This window comes from Pyxicephalus adspersus, chromosome 3 (assembly GCF_032062135.1).
Source record: "Pyxicephalus adspersus chromosome 3, UCB_Pads_2.0, whole genome shotgun sequence".
Lineage (NCBI taxonomy): Eukaryota > Metazoa > Chordata > Amphibia > Anura > Pyxicephalidae > Pyxicephalus > Pyxicephalus adspersus.
The window spans coordinates 33,302,337-33,326,020 of NC_092860.1; the positions used below are offsets into that span (position 1 = coordinate 33,302,337).

General features: G+C 35.2%; 1 protein-coding gene across 2 annotated transcripts in view; it reads left to right on the forward strand.

Moving 5' to 3' along the window:
• TRPM3 (transient receptor potential cation channel subfamily M member 3) overlaps window positions 1–23,684 on the forward strand; it is a 217,943-nt gene that overhangs the window by 179,446 nt on the left and 14,813 nt on the right. For both annotated transcript variants that reach the window (XM_072404162.1, XM_072404163.1), the window contains 2 exons: window positions 20,261–20,411; window positions 21,416–21,615. In XM_072404162.1, coding sequence (XP_072260263.1) covers window positions 20,261–20,411; window positions 21,416–21,615 — 351 coding nt within the window. The remainder of the gene's footprint in view (window positions 1–20,260; window positions 20,412–21,415; window positions 21,616–23,684) is intronic.

Here is a 23,684-nt window from a genome sequence, read left to right on the forward strand (position 1 = left end):
CTTTAATAAATCAACCCCAATATGTTAGGATTTGAAATTCTGTACCATCAATTTTTAACAATGTTTTGCAAAGGCAAATGAAATAAGGCATATTTGCCTCGCTACCCCTTCCTGTCCCTAATTCAGCAGGTTATCCGGCACTAGATCAGAGTGGTGGTTATCAAAACCTTTCTAGCAGGTGCCTCGTGCCCTGCACAAGTCATATTCTTACTAGTGAGTTGCATAACCATGCTGCAGTGTACAATGTGTGTTGGTGCACTAGGTTTCCATGTATTGTCAATGACACCCCAAACACAATATGCAGTTTTAAATGGTGTCTTTTAAGGTGCAGTATGTACTAATTTTCTCTGCCCTGTGCTGCGATTGGTAGTCCAATTATTTGAATAAAATGGATAGCAACGCACACGACAATGCATGTGCATTTATTGTAAAATGGAAGTGAGCCCTCAAAGTGAAATGAAGTGAGTTTCCCATGATGCTTTTAAGTAGACAAACTCTTTAAAAAAAAACAAAAAAATAACAAGTACGCAAGGCAAATGTGCAAGCCCTATCAGGAAGATTTTGATAATCAGCCCAGCTATCTAGTGGGAAATATCTAATTAATCTGGATAAAGGTGAATACAAGTCCTAAGTGCAAGGCTACATTGTTATTGTGACTGCATATTTTATTTTGTTTATCTACTTGACATTCATGTTAAAATGTGATGTTGAAGGTTTTTTTTCATATGGTTTAGAATTACTGGTTCCTACAAGTTAACCTGTAACATTTTGTACCTTTGTTCTATATATTTAGCCACATTCTCTACACTGTGGCAAATGTGTTTTCTTTTTACTCTGTGAAAGCTTTTTCATTTTCTGAATGAAAAGACATTCATAACAGATTCAATTTTTTTATGGGAATGGAAAAAAACAGATTGGCCTGAATGTATGAAAATGCAGCTAAAAAACAGATTCCAGAAAAAAATAATATGTTAGGAAAAATGCTTTTTGGTATATACAATCAGATGTAGAGCACCTTAATGGTAAAAAAAAACAAAAGCCCTCTGTTTGCCCTATAGCGTTGGATTACTATCATGGATGGCATGGAACTACTAGGAAATGCATGCATCTACAGCCAATAATAACAAGAAATACTGCACATATCATAGTTGGTAAAGTAGATAAAAACTAATCCAAACAAATGTTCATCAAAATAATGGTGGGACTAAAATAACAGTGCTAGAAAGTGAATAGGGTGTGCTAAGCGAAATATGAAAGCTTCCAGAATGACAAGTTTCCAAGTCACTGACAAAAAACAAACATTCAGCTAGTGATGTCCGAAAAAATTCATACTTCTTTAACCTTAAATATGTTACGGTTCAGTGGCTATGGGGTTAATAAAGGATTCAGAGACTTTTAGGACTATTTGAATAAGGGCTACCAGCATTTAAAGCTAAAATCTAGTTAGCACCTTAATAATACCCTCTACCTTCCCATGTAGTGTCCCTTGGTACTTTTTATTTACATTCATCTTGTGTTTTATAATCCGTATTCTGAGCTCCTCCAACTAATTACAGGGGCTGCAAAAGATTAATGCTTAATTAAGCTCAGAGGGGGAGATTGAGACCCTGCCAGTCACTGAAACCAATAGGAGGCAGGGAGCGTATTTCTAAAGGTAAAATAGGGGCATATCTCTCCATTGTTCTTATAGGTGAGCTACAGATGTCTGCTCTTTTAGAGATTAGGGAAAGTTCACAGTCACACTGCTCATCAAAATGGTTCTAATTCTCAGCTGTATATTATAGTGTGCAGTCGTTATATCTCACCTAATCTCTCCCAATTGCTAAAATCAGAACAACTCTTTTCCTCTGTCTTTAGTGCACTCTGGGCAATCCTTAAACTTGTTACATACTTCCCAAACACTATGTTGAGTTTGTCTCCCAGTTTTCACTAACCTTTGATATCAGCTTTCCTCTGCTACTGCTGACAGCACAATAAATCACAAAGTTCAGCTCCTTTGTATTGTGTCTGTTTGCACAGGAAGAACAGCCCTGTACTACTATGATTTTAAACTGAATTGCTTTGTGGCTCCACTGAGTGTAAAGCTACGTACACACTTCCAATTATTATCGTTGGAAAACGAACGACGAACGTTCATGCACGATATATATGAACGATCGTATAGCACCGATCCTGCACATAGAGTTAACGACACGATCGTTCATAGATATTGTACACACAATAGATACGATCGTTTGAGCGACAGAGGAACTATGTGCATGACAGTAAAGTGAACGGACGTTCGTTCATCACGCATGCTCAGATCATGGACGATCAACGAACGACCGTACACACGAACGATGTTCAACGATCGTCGTCCAATCCGATCCGCCGGTCCGGTCGTTCGTTTCCAGCGACTTTGCTCGTTCCTCGGCGTCGTTGGTTACTTTTTTACCAACGATTTTTTGCCCAATCGATCGTTCGTCGTTCGATTGGAACGATAAAAATTGGAAGTGTGTACGCACCTTAAGTTTAGCAGAAGTCTGTGTAAAATAAACAGCATGACAGCAGAATAAAAAACTTCAGCAAGGACAGGGAATTTTTCAGCTCACAGCACTGCCTCTCACACACTGGGCCTAATTTATTAAAGCTCTCCAAGGCTGGAGAGGATACACTTTCAACTGTGTACTTTGGTGATCCAGCAAACTTGCAATGGATTCTTTCAAAGACATTTGCTAGCAAACGTTTGGAATCCTGGTTTAGATTCATTCCAGGTTTTCTGGATCACCCAGCTTCACTGATCAATGTATATCCTCTCCAGCCTTGGAGAGCTGTAATAAATCAGGCCCACTGTATCAGCACATAAGGCACACAGGTGTTCCTGGATAGACTACATTTGCTCAAGAGATTTTTACTGCAAATTGTAATGTTTGTTGAATGGAAGTTATAGCGTGCAGGAAAATGGGACTTATCCTACAAGTACACTGGACATTAAACTATTCATTTTTTCCAAACAAGTAGTACTCTCTAGCTACTTTAAACACCTGAAAGCTGACAGGCTGCCAAGATCTGCCCTCATACAGAAAAGGTGAATTTTATGTTTATGTGAAGTTTATGTTTCTAACTTTAAAAAGGTGAATTTCCCCACAATGTCTAATACTACAGAAGTAAATGAAGGGTTGTCTTACTATTTGTTCTAAGTATGCTGATACGTTTTCATACCAATCTTCAGTAGAAGCCCATCAAATGTTTTTTGTTCTGATTATTGGATTGCATTGATAATTTCATTATTGTCTAAGAGGAGGAAAAGTTGTTTTACAGAGATACTGTGAATTAGTTGAAGAGGTGAACTTATGCAAAAAAGAAGCTGCATAATGTTTACTGTAAATGCTTCATTATTCACAGATGTCTTGTCTCCAAATCCAACGGTTTGAAGTATAAGCATGCCTCAATATAGGTTTGCTTCAACTATCATAGTGTAGAAAAAAGATTACAGCAAATATGATGCAATGGGCATGATTTACTAAAGCTCTCTAGGTATTTGGAGAAGATAGACTATTATGAGAGAACCTGGAAGATCCAGCAAACCTACAAGGGATCTGGTACAGGATTAAAACCTATGCTAATAGCAAATTATTTTTCAGAAATCCATTACCGGTTTACTGGATCACTCAGGTTCATGATAGTCTATCTTCTCAAGTCTTGGGTAGAATTAATAAATCAAGCCCTTTGTAAAAACCTAGTTTGACTGTTTTGTATATTAATAGCTCAACACTCAACTCAGCACCTACTATAATATTGTATTTTCTGTTTCTTAAAATTTAAGAAATTAAAAATTAGAGCACCCTAAGTTTAAATGGTTTTTAAAACTTAAACCACTATATATATATATATATATATATATATAGTGGTGTAAAATTTTAATATTTTATGTTTAGAAAACATAAAACTAATATTATTATTATATAATTATGATCTATCCAACTTTTTTGTGGCTTAGGTGGGAAGGTGTTGGAATATTTACTCCCTAAGATATGGTAATTGTGGCATTAAAGAAGATACCAAGCGTTAACCAAGCGTATATAGTATTTTCAGAAGAAAAGTACGAATACAAACCTCATATATACCATTTTACCTGCTATTAACACTACATTTTTCTATTATCATATGTCCATTGATGCAAAATATGTACAGATGAATGAAAATGTCTTATGAAAACTCATCTTCTCTGCACACATAACACTTCATACATGATTAAAGTTATAGGGCCTAGTTAAACCACAGTTTTGTTCAAGCGTTAAATTTAAACAGATCCATACCGTTACTTATGACAGCTATAAAATTATATTGATTGTAATGTTAACACACGTTCAATATCAGCTCAGATATTTGAAACAGGTCATGAATTTTCCCAGTTACATGGTTGTAGTGAGAAAGCAAATATTTATCCCTACACTGCCAGCTCAGAATGTGGCTCTCGTGGTGTATCAAGTCTTGCCTACCAATATTGACTAGTCCCATTGTTATGATAACAATAATCATTAAAAGGGTCCTGATTTAAATAAACCACTAAGGAATAAACAATTCCCTGTGAATATTAGTGTGAATATTAAATCTCTGTATTACAAGGGTTTCAGGTAAACATAATCAATAGTTTTATGTGTTAATAGTTAATCAATAGTTTTAACCAAAAGCGTTTACACATGTATGAAGCCATTGTTTGATTTTTTTTTCTAGGATACAGTATCCAAATCTCCAAAATGATACTGGGTTTATGAAGAGAACTTTTTCATTATTTTGTTTTAGCCCTTTTCCCCCAACTGCATATTTTACTAGGACAGTGAGTAATGGAATGTAAGGATGGACATAAATGCCTGGTAGAGGATTTAGCATCTAACCCTCTACCATTTTAGCAAATAAAGTATGTTAGCAGTCTTTATCCCATTGAGCAGTAACTGGATAATTGATATGAACACAAGTTTTCTTCATGTATAGTAAATCAAGGCCCAGTCTTAATTCACCTCCTGGAATCACACTGGAGAAATTTTTATTTTACAGTAATAGTATAGGATACAGAATGGTAAAGAGAAAATTAAATCTCACTGTTTTATCTGCACTTTGGAACAAATTGATCAATCAGTCTAAAGGAAAAAAATAATTGTTGCCCATAAGAACCAAACTGTTTCTTCATTTATCCATTCTATATCATGAAAATGTTGCTATATTCAATATTGATTGTCTGGAACTATTAACTAATTTCTGATGTGGGTTACAGACGTACAATAAACTTCTCTATTAGTGGTGCATGCTTTTTTGATTTAAACAAGAATTATGTCATCTTACAAAAACCCTGGAGCAGTGGGGTAATATTACAATCCTTATTCACAGATGCAGCTTAACACCTATTTCTGTATTGTTGCCATAAATATATTCTACTTTTTAAAATGCAGTAGGAAAAACAAAACAGTATTTCATATCATTAGAATTTATGCTGCAGCTAGAGAAGGTAAAATTTGGGGAAGATTTATTCGGATTCACATCAGGCTCACATAAAATCCACCATTTTTGCACATCTTAGCTTGGCAGACATGCTTTTGTAACAGCATGTAGTTTTACATTCACTTTGTAGCACCTAGGCTAACTTACCATAAATTTGGACTTAAATACATGATGCGTAGTGAAGAGAAAGGGGGAGATGGATTCTACCAAAAGGGACTCCTTAAATAATTGAAGTTAACAGTTGCAAAGCCTGAGTAAGTCTAAAAATAAAGCACAGTGAAAGAGAAAGCAGGCTTTTACTGGCAATTCTGTTAGAAAAATAAAATTTATTCACACAATATTGAAATCCTATTTCCAACATAGAGCAACTATACTATTATTTGGTTTGAGGTTAAACAAACTGTACAGATAGATGGTTTAACCAGTAAACTAAATCGTCAGGGTATTTATCTCACGGCCCGGACGCGTTTCGCCTCTTGGCTTCCTCAGGGGACTGCCCAAAAGTATGTCTGAAGTAAAAAATAAACTATTATCACATATATACATATTAATGCAGAAAGGGCGAAATATTTATATGTATGTGTACACATAAATACACATACACATGCATACTCCTACATGAACAAAATTAAATATAATAAGGCTTCAATATTATTATTATTATTATTATTAATATTTTTTTATATTTCGCCCTTTCTGCAATCGGGAATATATACAACCTTTTTTTTCTCTTTACTTGCAGCATATTATTTCCAACATATTACAAGCAACCAACAATCAGGGAAAAAATTTTGGAAAAAAGGGCAGACTGCTCTCTTTTAGGCCGTGTACACACTTCCAATTATAGTCGTTCAAAAGGATCTTTCACGATCCTTTCCAACGACTAAGCATTGCACGATGGATGAACGAATGCTGTCAATACAGCACCGTTCTTCTCTTTGCAGAGGGGAGGGGGAGAACAACGGAGTGGCACCTCACTGCGCCCTCTCCCCCTTTCCTTTGCATTACGATCATTCATCCTTCATCGTCCGTGGATCCGCCAGGACGGTCGTTCGGACAATGAACGACACAGGCTGTACACACTTCAGATTCTCATCCAATATCGGCCCTGTGCCGACTATCGTGCGAGAACTATTGTAAGTGTGTACAGCTATTTAAATATATATGTTGGAGAACCATAACAAGGAAACAAGGAGCAGCCTGTCCATTTTTACAAAATGCCCTAGTGTACATAATATTATATATAATATTCTTAGTTGCTCTAAAAATTAAGTCTATCTCATTTTGACTTCTATAAAACTTTTATATAAAAATGTATACATCCACCACTGTAACAGAGAATGGAGAAAGAATAGAGCAGGTATTTTTCTTCATTCCCTGTTACAAAATAATATGTACAAGGCAGGGAAGTATTGGCTGGTAAACATATACTCTGCTTCTGCTTTCATAGTTAAAATTGGGCTTAAGTGTGATTGTGCAATATGTTATATGCTGCAAAAACAGCTATGCCATAAAAATAGAGGATTACAAAGTTATGTAATATTCAGTCACTCAAATGACAGTAAAATTTGAAGTTTGATTTTATAAATTACTTGTGTTAGATTTAATATTTGAAGTAATATCTTATATGTACAGTTCTTCTTTATTGTACAGTAATGATGTATTAAGTGTCAGTGGTGCAGCTCAGAAATACTGGCTTTATCAACAGATTCTCCATCCTGTAGGCTTTGCATAGCACCATCAGTGCAATGAATAATATTGTCTCATTGTAGCTCATGTTGTAAAGCTCAGCTTGTGGTTTTGTTATCTGAAATGAAAAAAGTTTTCAGAGAATTGAGATAATTTCTGTTGTTAAAATAAGTTGCATTTGAAGAATGAACCTTTATACTCCAAAATCTTGCAGACGTTATGGAATTAAGCAATTGGGGTTAATTTACCGATGGAATAAATTGTTTACCTAGCTCAATCAATGGCTGATGACTTTAAATACCAAAACAACAAAATAGATATCCCCTCTAATTCCTCAATGCCATATCCCATAATTTTTCTAAGAACAATACTTCAAAAATAGGAAGGAAGAAAGGACTTTAAAGGCGTTCCTAATCCCATATTTTACTGACTGATGCTATACAGCATGTACAAATTTATCAGACTTTTCCTCAACGCGTTTCTTGACTTTGGTCACTTCCTCAGGAGGAACATAAAGTCTGTTCTATAAATACAATGGTACTCAATTAGAATCACATATATAAATATATACACATTCTCATTAGTTTACAAATCAACTTATTATGTTCATTATTTTCTTACATATCCGCTTCGTTCAATGGAATCAAGCCCCTTTTGGATACTCCAGTAGGCACAGTGAGAGAGAAAGGGAAAAAACAAACTCGTGACATGCATCCACAGGCTGCTCCTAAAATTGGGCTTTGGTTTTGGAGACCCTTTTACAAAAAGAAATATATTTCTTATTTCTACATTTATTTACTAAAAGATTCCAACATTGTTGTGTAATCCATTATTATTACTTATTATTTTCATCCTTCCAATGTATTAATAACATAATCAATCAATTAATTAAAAAATTATTTGCCATTCAAATGCTATAGGTGTCATACTCTCTATTCAATCCCTTAATCATCCAAAAATCCCCCCCATATATACACCTAGTGATAAATAAACCTCTAATTCATAATCATATTTCTCCAGTTTGAATATATATTAAGAACATTATTAGCCACTGGCTCTATTGTGTGTGATATAATCATAAAAACATTTTAATCCAATATAACTATTTATTTATTAAGAATAGTGTTGGTCCAATAGCTCACTATTCGATTCAGCAGCTATTCGCTCGAATATAGCAAAAAAATTCGGGTGGTCGAATGTCAAAGTCGAACACCATTACAAGTCAATGGGAGGAAAAATTCGGGTTTTTTTCAGCACTGTGTAGAGCTTCTACAGCCTCCAAACAGATGTAAAAAGATACATTATAAAAGGATACATAAAAAGATACATTGTAAAGAGTTACATTGTAAAAGGATACATAAAAAGATACATTATAAAAGGATACATAAAAAGATACATTGTAAAAAGATACACTGTAAAAGGATACATAAAAAGATACAAACAATATAAAAACATACATACACTATTACATACCCCTGTACTTCACATGAAGATTAAAGAGCACCTGTCAAATCAATTTTAGGCTAAAGCTAGGTACACGCTTCCAATAATTATTGTTAGAAAATGTCAACGATTATGCACGATTATACTTGAACAATCATATTGTGCACAATTCTGTACATGCTGTAACAATATGATCATTCATATATAATCCACCAACAGTGTCCACACACTAGATACAATCATTTGAACGATGCAGGGAGGGACGTTTAAAATAAAAACACATACGAAATAAATAATTTAAGAAAAATTTTTATTTTCAAACGAACATTTTCACGAATTTTTGCTGTCGATTCCCGTGTTTTTCGGGTCGGGTCTACTCGAATTCGAACAGCCATATTCGGGTCGAATATAGGAACAACCCGAATTCGAACATCAACACTAATTAAGAAGTCTTCTTTATATTTGAAAATAGAGCCAACCATATCCTCTAGTTTGTATGAACATAACTTGTGCTAATCAACAGTTTTGCCAGTAACCGCTATATATGTGACTTCCATACTATCCAATTCCCCTTAAATATATAAAACATATCAACAAGCATAATAAAGAGCTATACCGTTTCTGCTCAGTCCATATTCAATCCCATTAGGATATTTGTCTCCACAGGAAGTTTCCACAGGAAGCTTTTACCAAGCTGCCTCTGCTTGATTAAAAAAATCAAAAATCACATCAACCATTGTTAGAAACCAACCGGTTTCCTCTTCATTAGGAAATCAAGTGTCTTACTTGTTTAAGCCAAAACTGGGTATTCCATGTTTATGCTTCTCCTCTGATGCTGGCAGGTGAAATACCGCCGGCACTCTCTCCTTTATGTGTCTGCCCGCTGTGTGTCAGCATCCCTCTCTTTGTTTTCCCAATAAAAATATGTGGATAAAATTTTTAGACCATTTGTATACAGCCTACCATACTTTTTGAAAGAGACCCCTGAACTCTAAAAAGTAATTGATGGATTAAATGTACCTGTAGATACGATTCTGGTGGGCATAGATATTGAAGCGTTATACTCTAGTATACCGCATATGAAGGGTTTAGAAATAGTGAGGTCATTCCTTATTGAAAGAAGTATTCATCTAACTCGGGAAAACTCCTTTCTGATATCTTTGCTTGAATATATACTTATGAAAAATGTTTTCACATTTGATGAACAAATCTACCTCCAAATGCAGGGGGTAGCTATGAGGACCAATTGTGCCCCCACATATGCCAACCTGTACCTGGGGGGAGGGAAAAAGAAGTTTTTTGAGGGAAGGCCATGTCTATGTACCTCTGCTACATTTTTTTGTGGCGGAGGTACATAGATGACGTGTTCATGTTATGGACTGGCACAGAAAAACAGCTGGTGGAATTTTTGGAAAAATTAGGAGATAACAGCTATAACCTTAAATTCACATACCAGAAAAGCACCTTAAACTAACCATTTTTGGATATAGAAGTAGGAATTAATGAGGAACATATTTTACCTTAACCAAATTTAATAGGAAACCCACAGCGGGTAATTTGATTTTATCGCCAGACAGTGCACATCCCAAACATTTATTAAAAAATATACCCTATTCTCAATACTTAAGAATACGAAGAAATTGCTCAGACGACGGTGAGTTTGAACGAGCAGTCCTAGAACTACAGTATAAACTATTGGAAAGGGGATACAGTTGAAAATTACTAAAAAGCACGTATCAGAGAGTTAAGGGAATCACAAGAATGGAAACTCTATATAGATCTAATCATCAACAAAAGAACAGGGACAATCAATTAGGAATTGTTACACGATACTCAGATCATCATAGAGAACTACATGAAATCTGTAAAAAATTTTGGCCATTATTAACATTTGACCCTATGATTAGTGGGTTAATTCCGGCTGAACCACAATTTTCGTTTAGGAAATTACCTTGCCTAAGTGATAAATTAGTGAAGAGTCATTTTAAAGAAGAGAACCACTTAAAATACACTTTAAAAGTGGGAACATATTCTTGTGGGAGATGCACATATTGCCCATGGATACACAGTAAAAGTGACAGTTTTCCAAAACCCATCAATATAAAAAGAAAACTCAATGGAACCATGGACTGTAACACTGAGGGGGTCATATATATGACCTTCTGCAGTTGTCGACGGTTTGATATTGGGAAAACAAAGAGATGCTTCCAAAGAAGAATTTATGAACACAATTATAACATCAAGAATGTGAAACTGATCACACCACTGAGCTATCATACAGGCATTGACCACAAATTTATTCTTAATGAGCTGCGATTAATAGCATTGGAAAGAATCTTCCCAGACACTAGGGGAGGAAACTTTGACAAAATTATATTGCAAAAAGAAACTAAGTGGATATTTGATTTAAAAGCAAATAAGTACCTAGGACTAAATAAATGTCTGTCTTTCAAACCCTTCGTATAAACACTAAGTAGTAAATGACACAATATTCTTGGGCCACACCTGTTCTTTATGGACTATCATAATGCAATCATGTTTATGTTCCCTGTGATAATTACTATCTCTATTAAATGAATGTCTGTTTTTCATTCCGTTCTTAAAACACTAAGTAGTAATGACTCAATAAACTCGTGCCACACCTGTCCCTTATGGACTTATGGTGAAAGCGTGGCCCAGATAGATATCATAATCCAATCATGTTTATGTTCCCTACGTTTATTACTATCTCAATTAAATGAATGTCTGTTTTTCAATCTGTTCTATAAATACTAAGTAGTAATGAACAAATAGTCTCGTGCCACTCCCGTTCCTTTTGGACCTACGGTGAAAGCGTGGCCTAGAAATACATTACAATACAATTATGCCTCTGTCCTCCAAAATTACCTACTGGCCCTGATTTATGAAAGCTCTCCAAGGCTGGAGAGAATACACTTTCAGAAGTGAACTGGGTGATCCAGAAAACATTGAATGAATATTTAAAAATCATTTTCTATTTGCTAGCAAATGTTTTGAATCCTGGACCCGATCCATTCCAGGTTTGCTGGATCACCCAGTTCACTTCTGAAAGTGTATTCTCTCCAGCCTTGGAGAGCTTTCATAAATCAGGGTCATTATCTCAGTTGACCAATGGAAAATAGTTTTAAACCTATGTGAATTCTAAATATAATATATTATTTATGAAATATTGTTGAAGAGAATTGGCAGAGTTCCGGTATATGATGATTGCCTTTTATATGTTATGAGCTTCTCTGTTCGTTTTCTATTTGATAAATGCTGAATCTTAGAAAGGAATCATTGCTCTTCCTGCTGTGCCTGTTTCCCTTTTCCAAGAGGGCGCCCCCTGTATGCCATCTATGGGAGGGATGGAGATCCCTCGGCTGGGTGGAACCCGCCTCCTCCACCAGGGACGCCGACACACGCCGGCATCGGAAGTGAAGCATAAACACGCAATACACAGCTTTGGCTTAACTAGAAAACAGGCTGGTTTCAAACAATGGTTGATGTGATTTTTGATTTTTTTAATCAAGCAGAGGAAGCTTGGTAAAAGCTTCCTGTGGAAACTTCAGAGACAAATATCCTAATGGGATTGAATTTGGACTGAGCAGAAATGGTATAGCTCTTTATTATGCTTGTTGATATGTTTATATTTGTAAGGGGAATTGGATAGTATAAAAGTCACATATATAGCGGTTACTGGTATAATTGTTGATTAGCACAAGTAATGTTCATACAAACTAGGGGATATGATTGGCTCTATTTTCAAATATAAAGAAGACTTCTTAATAAATAAATGGTTAATATTGGATAAAAAATGTTTTCATAATTATATCACATACAATAAAACCAGTGGCTATTATTGTTCTTAATATATATTCAAATTGGAGAAATATGATTATGAATTAGAGGCTTATTTATCACTAGGGGTATGGGGGGGTTATATGGATGATTAAGGGATTGAATAGAGAGCATGACACCTATAGCATTTGAATCTCAGTTAATTTGTTAATTGTTAATTCATTGATTATGTTATTAATGAATTGGAAGTATGAAATTAATAATAAGTAATAATAATTAATCACACAACGTTGGAATCTTTTAATAAATAAACGTAGAAATAGGAATTATATTTTTTTGTGTTAAAAGGGTCTCCAAAACCAAAGCCCAATATTAGGAGCTGTCTGTGGATGTGTGTCACGAGTGTGTTTTTTCCCCTTCTCTCCCTCTGTGTATACTGTAGTACCCAATAGGGGCTTGATTCCATTGAACAAAGCGGATATGTAAGAAAATAATGAACATAATAAGTTGATTTGTATACTAATGAGGATGTGTATATATTTATATATGTGATTCTAATTGAGTACCATTATATTTGTAGAACAGACTTTATGTTCCTACTGAGTAAGTGACCAAAGTCACGAAACCCGTCAAGAAAAATTCTGATATGTCAATGTAATCAGGATAACACAAACATAAGTCTGGAAAAATCTTTTTAATAATGTTTTATTCATTTTGTTTTTAGTACAAAAATGAATGTAAATTATTATTTGCTGTATGGCATTAGTCAGTAAAATATGGGATTAGGTATGCCTTTAAAGCCCTTCCTTCCTTCCTATTTTTGAAGTATTGTTCACTTTAAATACCAACTCAGACATGCAGATGAAAAGTTAGAAAATAAGAAAATGCAAATGACTGGGTTAATACCATAGTTTTACTAATCCTATTGAATGGTGTCATATCTATGTATACAACCTTTAGTGCTAACTAAGAGAACAAATCACTAGTCTGGTAACTTACCTAATTACAAAGAGCAGGCCTAGAGATGTTACAGGAGGAAGAGAGTGTAATGTGTTGCCTGTCTACATTATTGTTTGGAATATAGAAAACAGAGAACCTCCTTCTCCCAAGTGCATATAATGGGCCTGATTTATTAAAGCTCTCCAAGGCTGGAGAGGATAAATGTTCATCAGTGAAGCTGGGTTATCAAGCAAACCTGGAATGGATTTGGTTCGGAATTTAATACATTTGCTAATAGGAAATCCATTCCAGGTTTGCTGGATCACCCAGCTTCACTGATGAAAGTGTATCCTCTCCAGCTTTGGAGAGCTTTAATAAATCAGGGCCAATGTGTCAGAAATTCAGGCGTTTCAAAATTAGGTTAAAACATTTGACAATAGTACATTTTTCTTTGTTTTTACTGAAATTTAAATTAATTATTTAACCTGTTGCTATATTAAATATGCTACACGATTTCAGCAGGTTATGTGATCAAACAATTTTTGTCTTGCATAGCTTATTGCAGAATGTGGTGCAATTAATCTAATATCTAAAATAACTTTTTTTTTGGGGGGGGGTCTTAAAACCTTTTTCATTCAGTAATATTCTATTTAATGAACTTCATAATTCATATGCTGAATTTACCGTATTTTTCGCCGTATAAGACGCTCCGGAATATAAGACGCACCCAATTTTAAAGGAGGAAGAGAGACACGCTGCAGCCAGAAACACACGCAGGATCGGGTATCGGGTGAGTATAATATTTTAATTATTTTTTTTAACAAATTTGTCGTATAGGACGCACTAACTTTTCCCCCCCAGTTTTGGGGAAGAAAAAGTGCGTCTTATATGGCAAAAAATACGGTAATTGTACCATAAGTTGTTACAGGACAATCACAAAGATCAAATCTCACAGAAGCCTACAATTGGCAGTTAAAATGTTGGGTTTCAAGTTTTCATTCTAATATATACTTCATATTTATATTCCTAATAGTATAAGCTTAAATGGAAAATGAAGCAATACTTTTAATTCTAATGTGGATGCATGATGGGACTATTTCAGCTTCAATATTAGCATCTTCTACAGATGCTTACACTATTTATTAAGTTTTATTTATATAAAAAAAACTATATATATATAGCAAAAGTTTTTACCTTAAGTTCCTTTTCCCATAAGAGGTTAAAATCTAATTCTTACTCACATGGGTGGAAACCTTTTTTTTACCATTATGCTTGGGGTTTGTGGGAAGAAACCAGAGTGCCTGGAGGAAAACCAGGCAAAAACAGAACATACAAATGTAATGCTGTATCTTGAAAGGAACGAAACTATAACCTCAGTACTAAAATGAAAATTTGTCTTTATTTACAATGCTCCTAAAATATTACATTCCTTTTTACATTTTAAGTTGGAAACATGTTTTGCATTATAAGAAAATAGGTAAATTCATTAATGCAATGATAATATGCTTGTCTTATTGTGGTTGCATTTGTCACAGATTGAAAAATATGTAGACGCATGTCACATATGGAATGGTACTTATCTTACTTTTTATCTGCCCTCATATGAAGCAGTAAATAACTAAACATGCCTTACTGACCTGCTTTGACTTTTATATAAACATACCCTGAAAGCTTGAGTACCCTACCTAACCTGCTTTTTCTGTTAAAATACATTATTATGGTATTATTGCAATCAGTTCATAATATATCATGCGGTCATATCAAACCACATGTAAACCTTGCAATAAATCCCCTGGCTGTATCCTTTTGTGAACCATTATAACCACATAAAAAGGGGAACTGATCATAATCTGTCAAACAAAGCAATTTAATGGGACATGCTGTAACTGTGTGCAGGGAAGCAATGTAGACAGAACAGGCCAATGTGTTATTGTGATTTAGAAGGGCCAAAGAGCTCCAATAAGATTTATTGTGAGGAACATAAACTTGTATATACTGTGGAAATGTATAATTGTATATAATACTGTACATTTGAAGGTAGAGGGTATGACTCCAGTCACACTAGTGACACTATTCACATATTGTCATGACTGTCCATCTGTTGTCACAACTGCCAATTAGTTGTCCTTATATTGTTACAACTGTCCATATGTTGGCCTGAATTTGTTATGATTGCCGGTTTGGTCAGATATCATCATAGTTTTTAGGTTGTTGTCTACATATCATTCACTGCCTGCATTTAGTATTGCCCATGTATTGTCCAGTTTGCCCATTTGTTGCCTGCATATTGTCACGATTTTGCGTTGTCTGCATTTTAGCGACATTGCCTCTTTGTTACCCATATATTGTCAGGAGTGCCAACATATCGTCACAATTTCCTGCTAGTTCTAAAATTGTCACATTTGTTCATTTGTGGTCATTTTACCATGATTAGCAGATTATTGTCCACATTCTGTCACAACTGCCCATTTGTATTATTCATTTTTGTAACAAGATGATTTTATAGACAATTTTCAGATTACCGGTGAGAAAATATTTACTGTCTGCTTTTTCTCTGCCTGTTCATCCAGGCCAGGTGTTAAATATACTAGGTTCTCCACTAATTTTATGTTAAGTGGAAAATGTAGAAACCATCGAATAAGATTAACCATATTATAATAAAAAAAACATGTTTTAATCCATGTAACCTGAAAATGGAGCTAACACTGTCCAGCTCTAAATATTTTAAAAGGCAGTCATCAGCAGTTCATTTAAATTTCCTAACTTTAACATCAATAAATTCAGTTTTTTGTTCAATACAGTTTTTAAATGCAACTAGTTTAAAAAACAGACTTTGACTTGATTGCAGTTTATTTGCCAGTCAGGTACATGCGAACTGAAGGAGAAGGTAGGGAGATGACTTAATCAAGTCTATACTTGATTTATAAGACTTAATAGTTCATTGCTGTTCCAGGACTGCCCAGTCCAGAGGAGATCACCTAGCTGTTTTGTTTAGAGAATGCAGTAGTAAAAAACAAGGTCAGCAGTCCAAGTTTCTCCTAAACCGAGGTGTAAATCCAATTACTGGGTTGACAGAAATACATATCCTTTAGCAGATACAATCACTTCAACCAGAGCAAAGAAACACTTATTTTTACCCACAGTGTGGCAGCACCACCTTAAAAAATAATTCTCATAGCCAACTTAAAGGACAATAAGTACAAGAAAAAATACAATAATGTTCTGGAGTGTGGCAGACTTACAACAAAATAATAATACTAACCTTTTGAATATAATAAGTTAGGTAAGCTAATAAAACACAATTGAAAAAATGATGGAAAAAACATAGTGAAATATGAATCATAAACTAGACAGGTAGGCTGAAAAAAATATTCCTTAAAAAACAAGATGTTGATTATTGATTGATGGTTATTTAAAAAAAAAATAATTTGCTGCAAAAAGCATATATATGGAATGTACAGAAAGTGTTGGTGGTACATATCCATGGAGTGTTCTATCCTCCCCTTACCTTTCAGGGTACATAGAAAATGTGTACCACCAGGACACTTACTTATTGAGGCATACATAAACATATTCAAATATCATCATGGGGCTGTGAACAAAAAAGAAGACCTGCAGATTAGGGTCCTGGAGGGGTTGGTATGAACTTTATTGATTACAGGGATGGTATGATACGACTACTTGACGATGATACGAGTTATGTTAGAATAGTGACCTCATTTGAGAGGTAATAAATGAACTTTCCTACCTCAACACAATTGCAAGCTGTAATCGGTGGATTGATGAACATTTTGCAGACTGGTTGTTACCTAAACACCCTTGAACTCCAGTAATATTTGACTTACCTTATCAATCAGGAAGGGATTTTTCCCTGTTGGAGCAAATTGAACTATGGTTTTTTTACCTTCTTCTGGATCAACTATATCTATAGGGCTTTTATCTGGGATATATTTATTTCTCTAATGGTTGAACTTGATGAACGTATGTCTTTTTTCAACCTAACCTACTATGTAACAATGTAACCTATCATACACAACTGATATTGGCTTAGGAGCTGTTGAACATGTTTTATGTGGGCTGGAGAAAGCATTGGTACCTTCCCAAAGTTCAAGAAACATTATTATCTTCAAGTACAGGGCACTGCCATGGGCACTTTAAGAAAAATATAATTTTCCTTCCTCATACCGTCAGCATGGTAAGTTATAGACAAGGTTTATAGATGATATCTTTGTAATTTGGAAAAGATGGCATAAGGTAATTGATGAGTTTGTTGCTTTGCCTAATTCAGTTGCTGTTGGCAATGTTTTTAATCCAGAAATATTTAATGCTCAGTTTTTATTTCTACTGAGCATTCATTATTAGACGACTTTATCTTGGTTAGTGAAGATTGTTTACATACCATACTAAAAACCTACAGATAGGAACACACTTTTGACTTATCAGTGTGCTCATCCAAACACTTTGAAAGATAGCTTACCAATCTACCAATGCCTTAGGGTGTTTTGCTTATGCTTAGCTCTGGTGGATTGTGAACAACAACTTCAGTTTATGTACCAGAAATTTGTTGAGAGGAGTTATCCCATCAATATTCTGAATCAGCCTTATTCCAGGACAAGTCCAGAGCGTTGTCAAGCCTCAGCATTAAAATGCATACAGGGTTCCTTTAATACAAAGGTATACCCCTCTGTCTAACTTTATGAAAAAAACTATTTGTTACAATCAAGATATCCTAGAAGCAGAAAGTGATCTTGCACCCAGCATCAGACAGCTGCCCTTGGTAGTATACAGCATGCTAAAAACCAAACTTTGAGCAATCTGCTAATACAGGCAGATTTTAGAGTTAATTAAGACCAATTTCTGACGTAACAGAAAACAGCCAGCCAAAACAGCCACATGGCACTCTGCTGGCTGTCAATGAAAGCCAAAGCTGAGAAGGAAGGAGTCACCCTCACATACTCTCCCAGCACCCCATGAAGGAATATAACAGGCCAAGCAACCAAAGCAACCAATTCCTAAGAGCACCATGCCCCACAGAAATGCTAGTTGCAATTCCCTCATGGCCCTGTCTCCCCAAACCCGATCAAGACCATGACCACGGCAGTGGTGATAGAAAGTCATCACCTGGAACGCACCCTGCATTTCAGCCATGGCTTTGTCCTCCTGCCACACATGCGTGAACCATGGCCGGTGAGTAAAGAAATCAGAAAGGCTATCGCTTGGACACACCTGTTCCCCACCCTCAGTGCAGAGAACTGGGACCCATGATAGCTCCTTGAAACACAGCTATCAGGGCCAACCAGAGGCCACCTAGGTAGCCTTAACCCCATTACCCTTGCAGACTAGCAGACAGGGTTCTCTGAATAATTTAGATACCTAGACACAGTGGGCCTGATTTATTAAAGCTCTCCAAGGCTGGAGAATATATACTTTCATTAGTGAACCTGAGTAATTCAATTACAAGCCTGGAATGGATTTTGTTAGCAATTAAATTTAATACTGGACCAGATCCATCCCAGATTCAGATCTATTCAAAGTTTGCTGGATCACCCAGGTTCACTGATGAAAGTGTATCTTCTCCAGCCTTGGGGAGCTTTAATAAATCCGGCCCAGTGAAAGAAAGAAAACGAACACAGGGTGAGATTTATGCAAAGTTATGTCCTATTGGGGCACAGACTACCTACATATTTGCTGCCATGGTGTGGTCAAGAAAAAAATATTTTCTTTGCATGTCTCTTAAAAATATATTTAAAAAATGTTTCAGTATGTCATAAACACACAATAGGCATTGCTATTAAAAGGATAATGTAATGTCCAACAAGTTAATAAATAATTCCTTGGTTAGGAAGAGTTTTCTTAACATGTACAGAGAATTATAACATTCCAGAAGGGCATTTATATGTATTTGTGCATTTTATTTCCCCCTAAATTATGGGTCAGCCATTTATATAGCATTTTAGAACCAATAAATTATTGTAGGAACAAAAATTTCACCCCTGAGATACATCACAATATGACACTTCAATAAAAGAAATGGTCTTAGAGACAACTATATTTCATCTATGACTTTATTTCTATGACTGTCACTGTGACTTTATTTCTATGACTGTCACTGTGAATACAATTCACAGTTTTTAACTGAAACCTATTTCTTAAATAGCATGAAAAAGAAATTCTTCCCAGCAAAAGTAACTCAAAATGAAAGATATGGTTGATATTCACATAAAAATGTGGAAATGAATGAGATGTGGTTGGTGGTGAAATATGGTATATTGGCTTCCAGACCATAAGGAGAAGTCCTTTAGCATTAGGTGGTGTGTTATGGAACATAATAGTTATGTTTTTTTCTGGAGTAGTGAAAATAAAAAGTAGTTGACATCTACCCAGCAAAAGGGAAAGTCTAAAAATTTTGCTCAACCTGAGGCAAACTGAGATTGTAATGGCAGTGACTATGGGACAACTCCGAAAACAATTTAAAAATGTCACTAACTTAAATGTACGAAGCAAATATATCATACATAGAATACACAATTTGGCAGGGTATTTCACTGTACTTTTTCAGTTAGGGTCTATTTTATTGTATAAGGATCACAATGTATCTATATAGGGTTACACCAAGAGCACAAAGAACTTTATAATAGAATTTCCTACAAAATAAATATGTACTCCAAAAGTACCCATGAAGGCCTGCTTGCTGAGGAATGGAATCCACTGTCTTCTGGGCAATCCTTATTTATTTGATTTTTAGCCATTTAAATGTCTTTGTGATGCATTCTTTAAGACAGAAAAGAGCATATATTATAGTGATCAATCTGCATAAATAAAGCATGCAAAACTTGCTTTGACGTAAGGACGTTTCACCCCAGAATTGTGTTTTCTGTTATTAATCTAAACCTGTTTTATTTATTTTTTCTAGCACCCTGTGGATACAATGAGACAACAGAAGATGGCAAAATAGTGCAGCATCCCCCATGCAAGACTGGAGCATGGATTGTCCCAGCAATCATGGCCTGTTACCTATTAGTTGCCAACATTCTTCTGGTAAACCTCCTGATAGCTGTGTTCAAGTAAGTTTCTCGCTGCATCCAGATGTAAATGAATAGTAAAAGTGCCAATGGATACAAAACAATAATTGTATCCAAATTAAATACCATTTAAAAGAAAATGTGCTAAACAGTAAATCACTGGAAATATCCCCATTATAGTCAGAGTCAGCAGCAACATATAAGAAATAAAGAATATCAATAATGTTATGGCAAGAATACATACCATTGCTTTAATATGTATCTGATTAGATCATATTGATAAATTAGCCCCAGCGTATTTATTGCAATATATTATTCATAATATTCATCTATTTTTTATCAGAATTAAAAAAACATTACATTTTTACATAACTATATCTCTGGATTTACTCTACATTTACTCAAACTATATATTTTTTTTTTAAGATCCCTGGATCAACATAATACAATGTCAATATAATACCATTTTAAGAACTGTCTTCCACAGTTGGTAACAGTCAAAGCCCTTGCTACAATAATAAGCAAACAGCCCCGATTCAAGGTTTCTATTTTTTTTTTTGAGTGGAACTTTTTTTTTATAACCAAGCACATACCATGCCTTTGTGCAGTGTCATGCCATTCATTCTTAATAGTATTCCAGTATTATATCCAGTTACCTTCTCACGCAAAATACATTTAATGTTTTGCTGCTCTTTTTTGAACTTTTAAAGTTTTTAAGTTTTTTTGCAATTTTAAAGTGTGGAAGTTCTGAACAAAGAGGAACTTTTGAAATAAAAAGATGTTTTTTTCCTTACTTGGTCCCATTCATGTCCAAAGAAAGAAACAAATTTAAAGAGATAGAGATATTTCTCTGATTTCTTTAGCAGTCAGAGGACGTATTACTGAACTGAGTAGGTTGTCAACAGGCAGATTTTGGTCATTTTCTCCGCCAGTTCAGGTTTGCTTTAAATAAGTAATCTCTGCATACAGTTGTGAATGTCCCAAAAGTTTGTATCCTTGGTGTTCATTAATAAGTAATCAGTTGCTTCTAATACTTTTCCTTCCAGCAACACGTTCTTTGAAGTCAAGTCCATATCAAACCAAGTTTGGAAGTTCCAGCGATACCAGTTGATTATGACATTTCATGAGAGGCCTGTCTTGCCTCCTCCTTTGATTATATTTAGCCATTTCACTATGATATGTAAGCACCTGTGCTGTCGCTGGAGGAAACATGAAAGTGACCAAGAAGAAAGAGACTATGGATTAAGTAAGTACATTCATTATAAAAAATATATGTTTATTATATGTATGTGTAGATAGTGATAGTCAATCAATGTAACACTGTGACACACAATTTTAACTAATAGAGTTTAAAAAAAACCCTTCCTGTAACTTAACAGTAACCTGCAATACCCTGTAATGACAAGTCATCCAGTATGGGTTTAAAGGTATACACCAATTACAATTAGTGTGCCAATATATACAAGGGCCTCTGTGTACTTTCTTAGACCTTTTCTTTTTTATTCTAACATTGTAAAGTCCCCTGGTTCTGAATAGCCTGCTATTGTTTATAAGCTTAAAGCTATGTACACACGTGCAATCATTGTCGTTGGAAAGGTTCTTTCACAATCCTTTCCGACGACTAACGACTGCGCGGTGCATGAATGAGCGCTGTACATACAGCACCGTGCTGCCTTATGGAGAGGAAAGGGGGATCCGCCAGGACAGTCGTTCGGACGATGGACGACGAGCGCTGTACATGCATAAGATTATTGTCTAACACTAAGCAGGTCCACTGCGAAATGCTAATATAAGGTATTTTTTAAATAACATGCATTGAATTAGGGCAGCTCAATAATTTAGAATGGACGTCCAATGCACCACAACAGATGGCCAAAAAGGCCCTGCATCATATTTTTAACATTGTGAACCACAACAAATAGTACACAAAGTGCCAATTGTTGTGGTGGTGCACAGTGAAACATGTTTTTAACCACACATTACCACAACACAAGAGTGGAAAGCCAACCTTCGGGAACTGGACAGAAAAGGGGAGAAGGACATGTTATTTCGACTGACAGTCTACTTCAACAAGTTCCATTAAAACAAAGTTCCTTCAAGGTATTCAAGTAAATGTCTTTCAAAATTAGCACACAGTACATGTGGATATTTGATTTGAAGGACTGCAGAACATTTTTATCGCTAGTATATTACAAACTAATAGAAAGAACTTAAAATGGATATATCCCATAACAAACTAACAAACTACAGTTCAAAACACAGTATGTGTTTTTTATAACATTCTTGATATATTTAATTAATAATGTGCAGATATATAAATCCATACATTTTATTTATATCTTAACCAAAAGAACCATGTAGTGAAGAATTTATGGGTCCCATGAAGGTTAGAGGTGAGGTCCTCCATTAACATAATAGTAATATCATGAATTCTTGATAACCAAAGCCCAGACTGGGAGTTTTGTTGCTTCCAGTGCAGAGGATTACAAGATCTAGTGCAATCAGGATGTGTTAAAAAATGCTGTTTATGATAACTTGAATTGAGCAGATTTGTTATGTAAAAAAGCAAGTATTAGTAAAGAATGTCCTAGTACAGGTTGGTATATGCTGAGTTTTTAATATGCCAAAGAATTTTCCTGACTCATTGTCACATCTAGATTATTTGCCTTAATTGTGCTCCTGCCATGCTACCCTTTCACATGGACAGTGCTGCAGTAAAATTCTTTGCAGTTTCTTCTATTGGCCTTGGGCCCTATAGTTTCTTTGTTGAAAATTTTGTTAGCCAATGTTTGACAACACCAATGTTAAATAATAGATAGTAGGCTTAAAAAATTTATTGGTGCAAAGACAGGGAACAAACCACATTTGAAACATACCCTTGCCCTTCCTGGGACAGTCAACTGTCACTTGTGTCTGCATACATCAATGACTAAAGGAAGTGTTGGTGATGAAGATGAGGGCTGCTGACAAGTAACAAAAAAGTCAAACTATGCTTAGGAAACTGTGTAGTCTGTTTGAGCTGCATATTTTGAGGGGGGCGGCTTTTGAAAAAACTGATGGATTAGATTATGAATATACCAGTATGTTTACATGCTTGGTAAATACAAGTTTAGTTCAGCAACTAGAGTTGAAAAGCACTTCCCTACATCATTTATGTGGTACGAATGAAAAATGTATTTCATAAAGCAGACCTTTTAGGGGTAGCTAGGGTCTGGCAGGAGAATGGACCTTCCATTTGCATGCACATTTACTTTCGTTTATGGACACAAAGTGAGTCCTTTGAGCGTCCTGAACCTTCTCTCATGTAAATCAAAT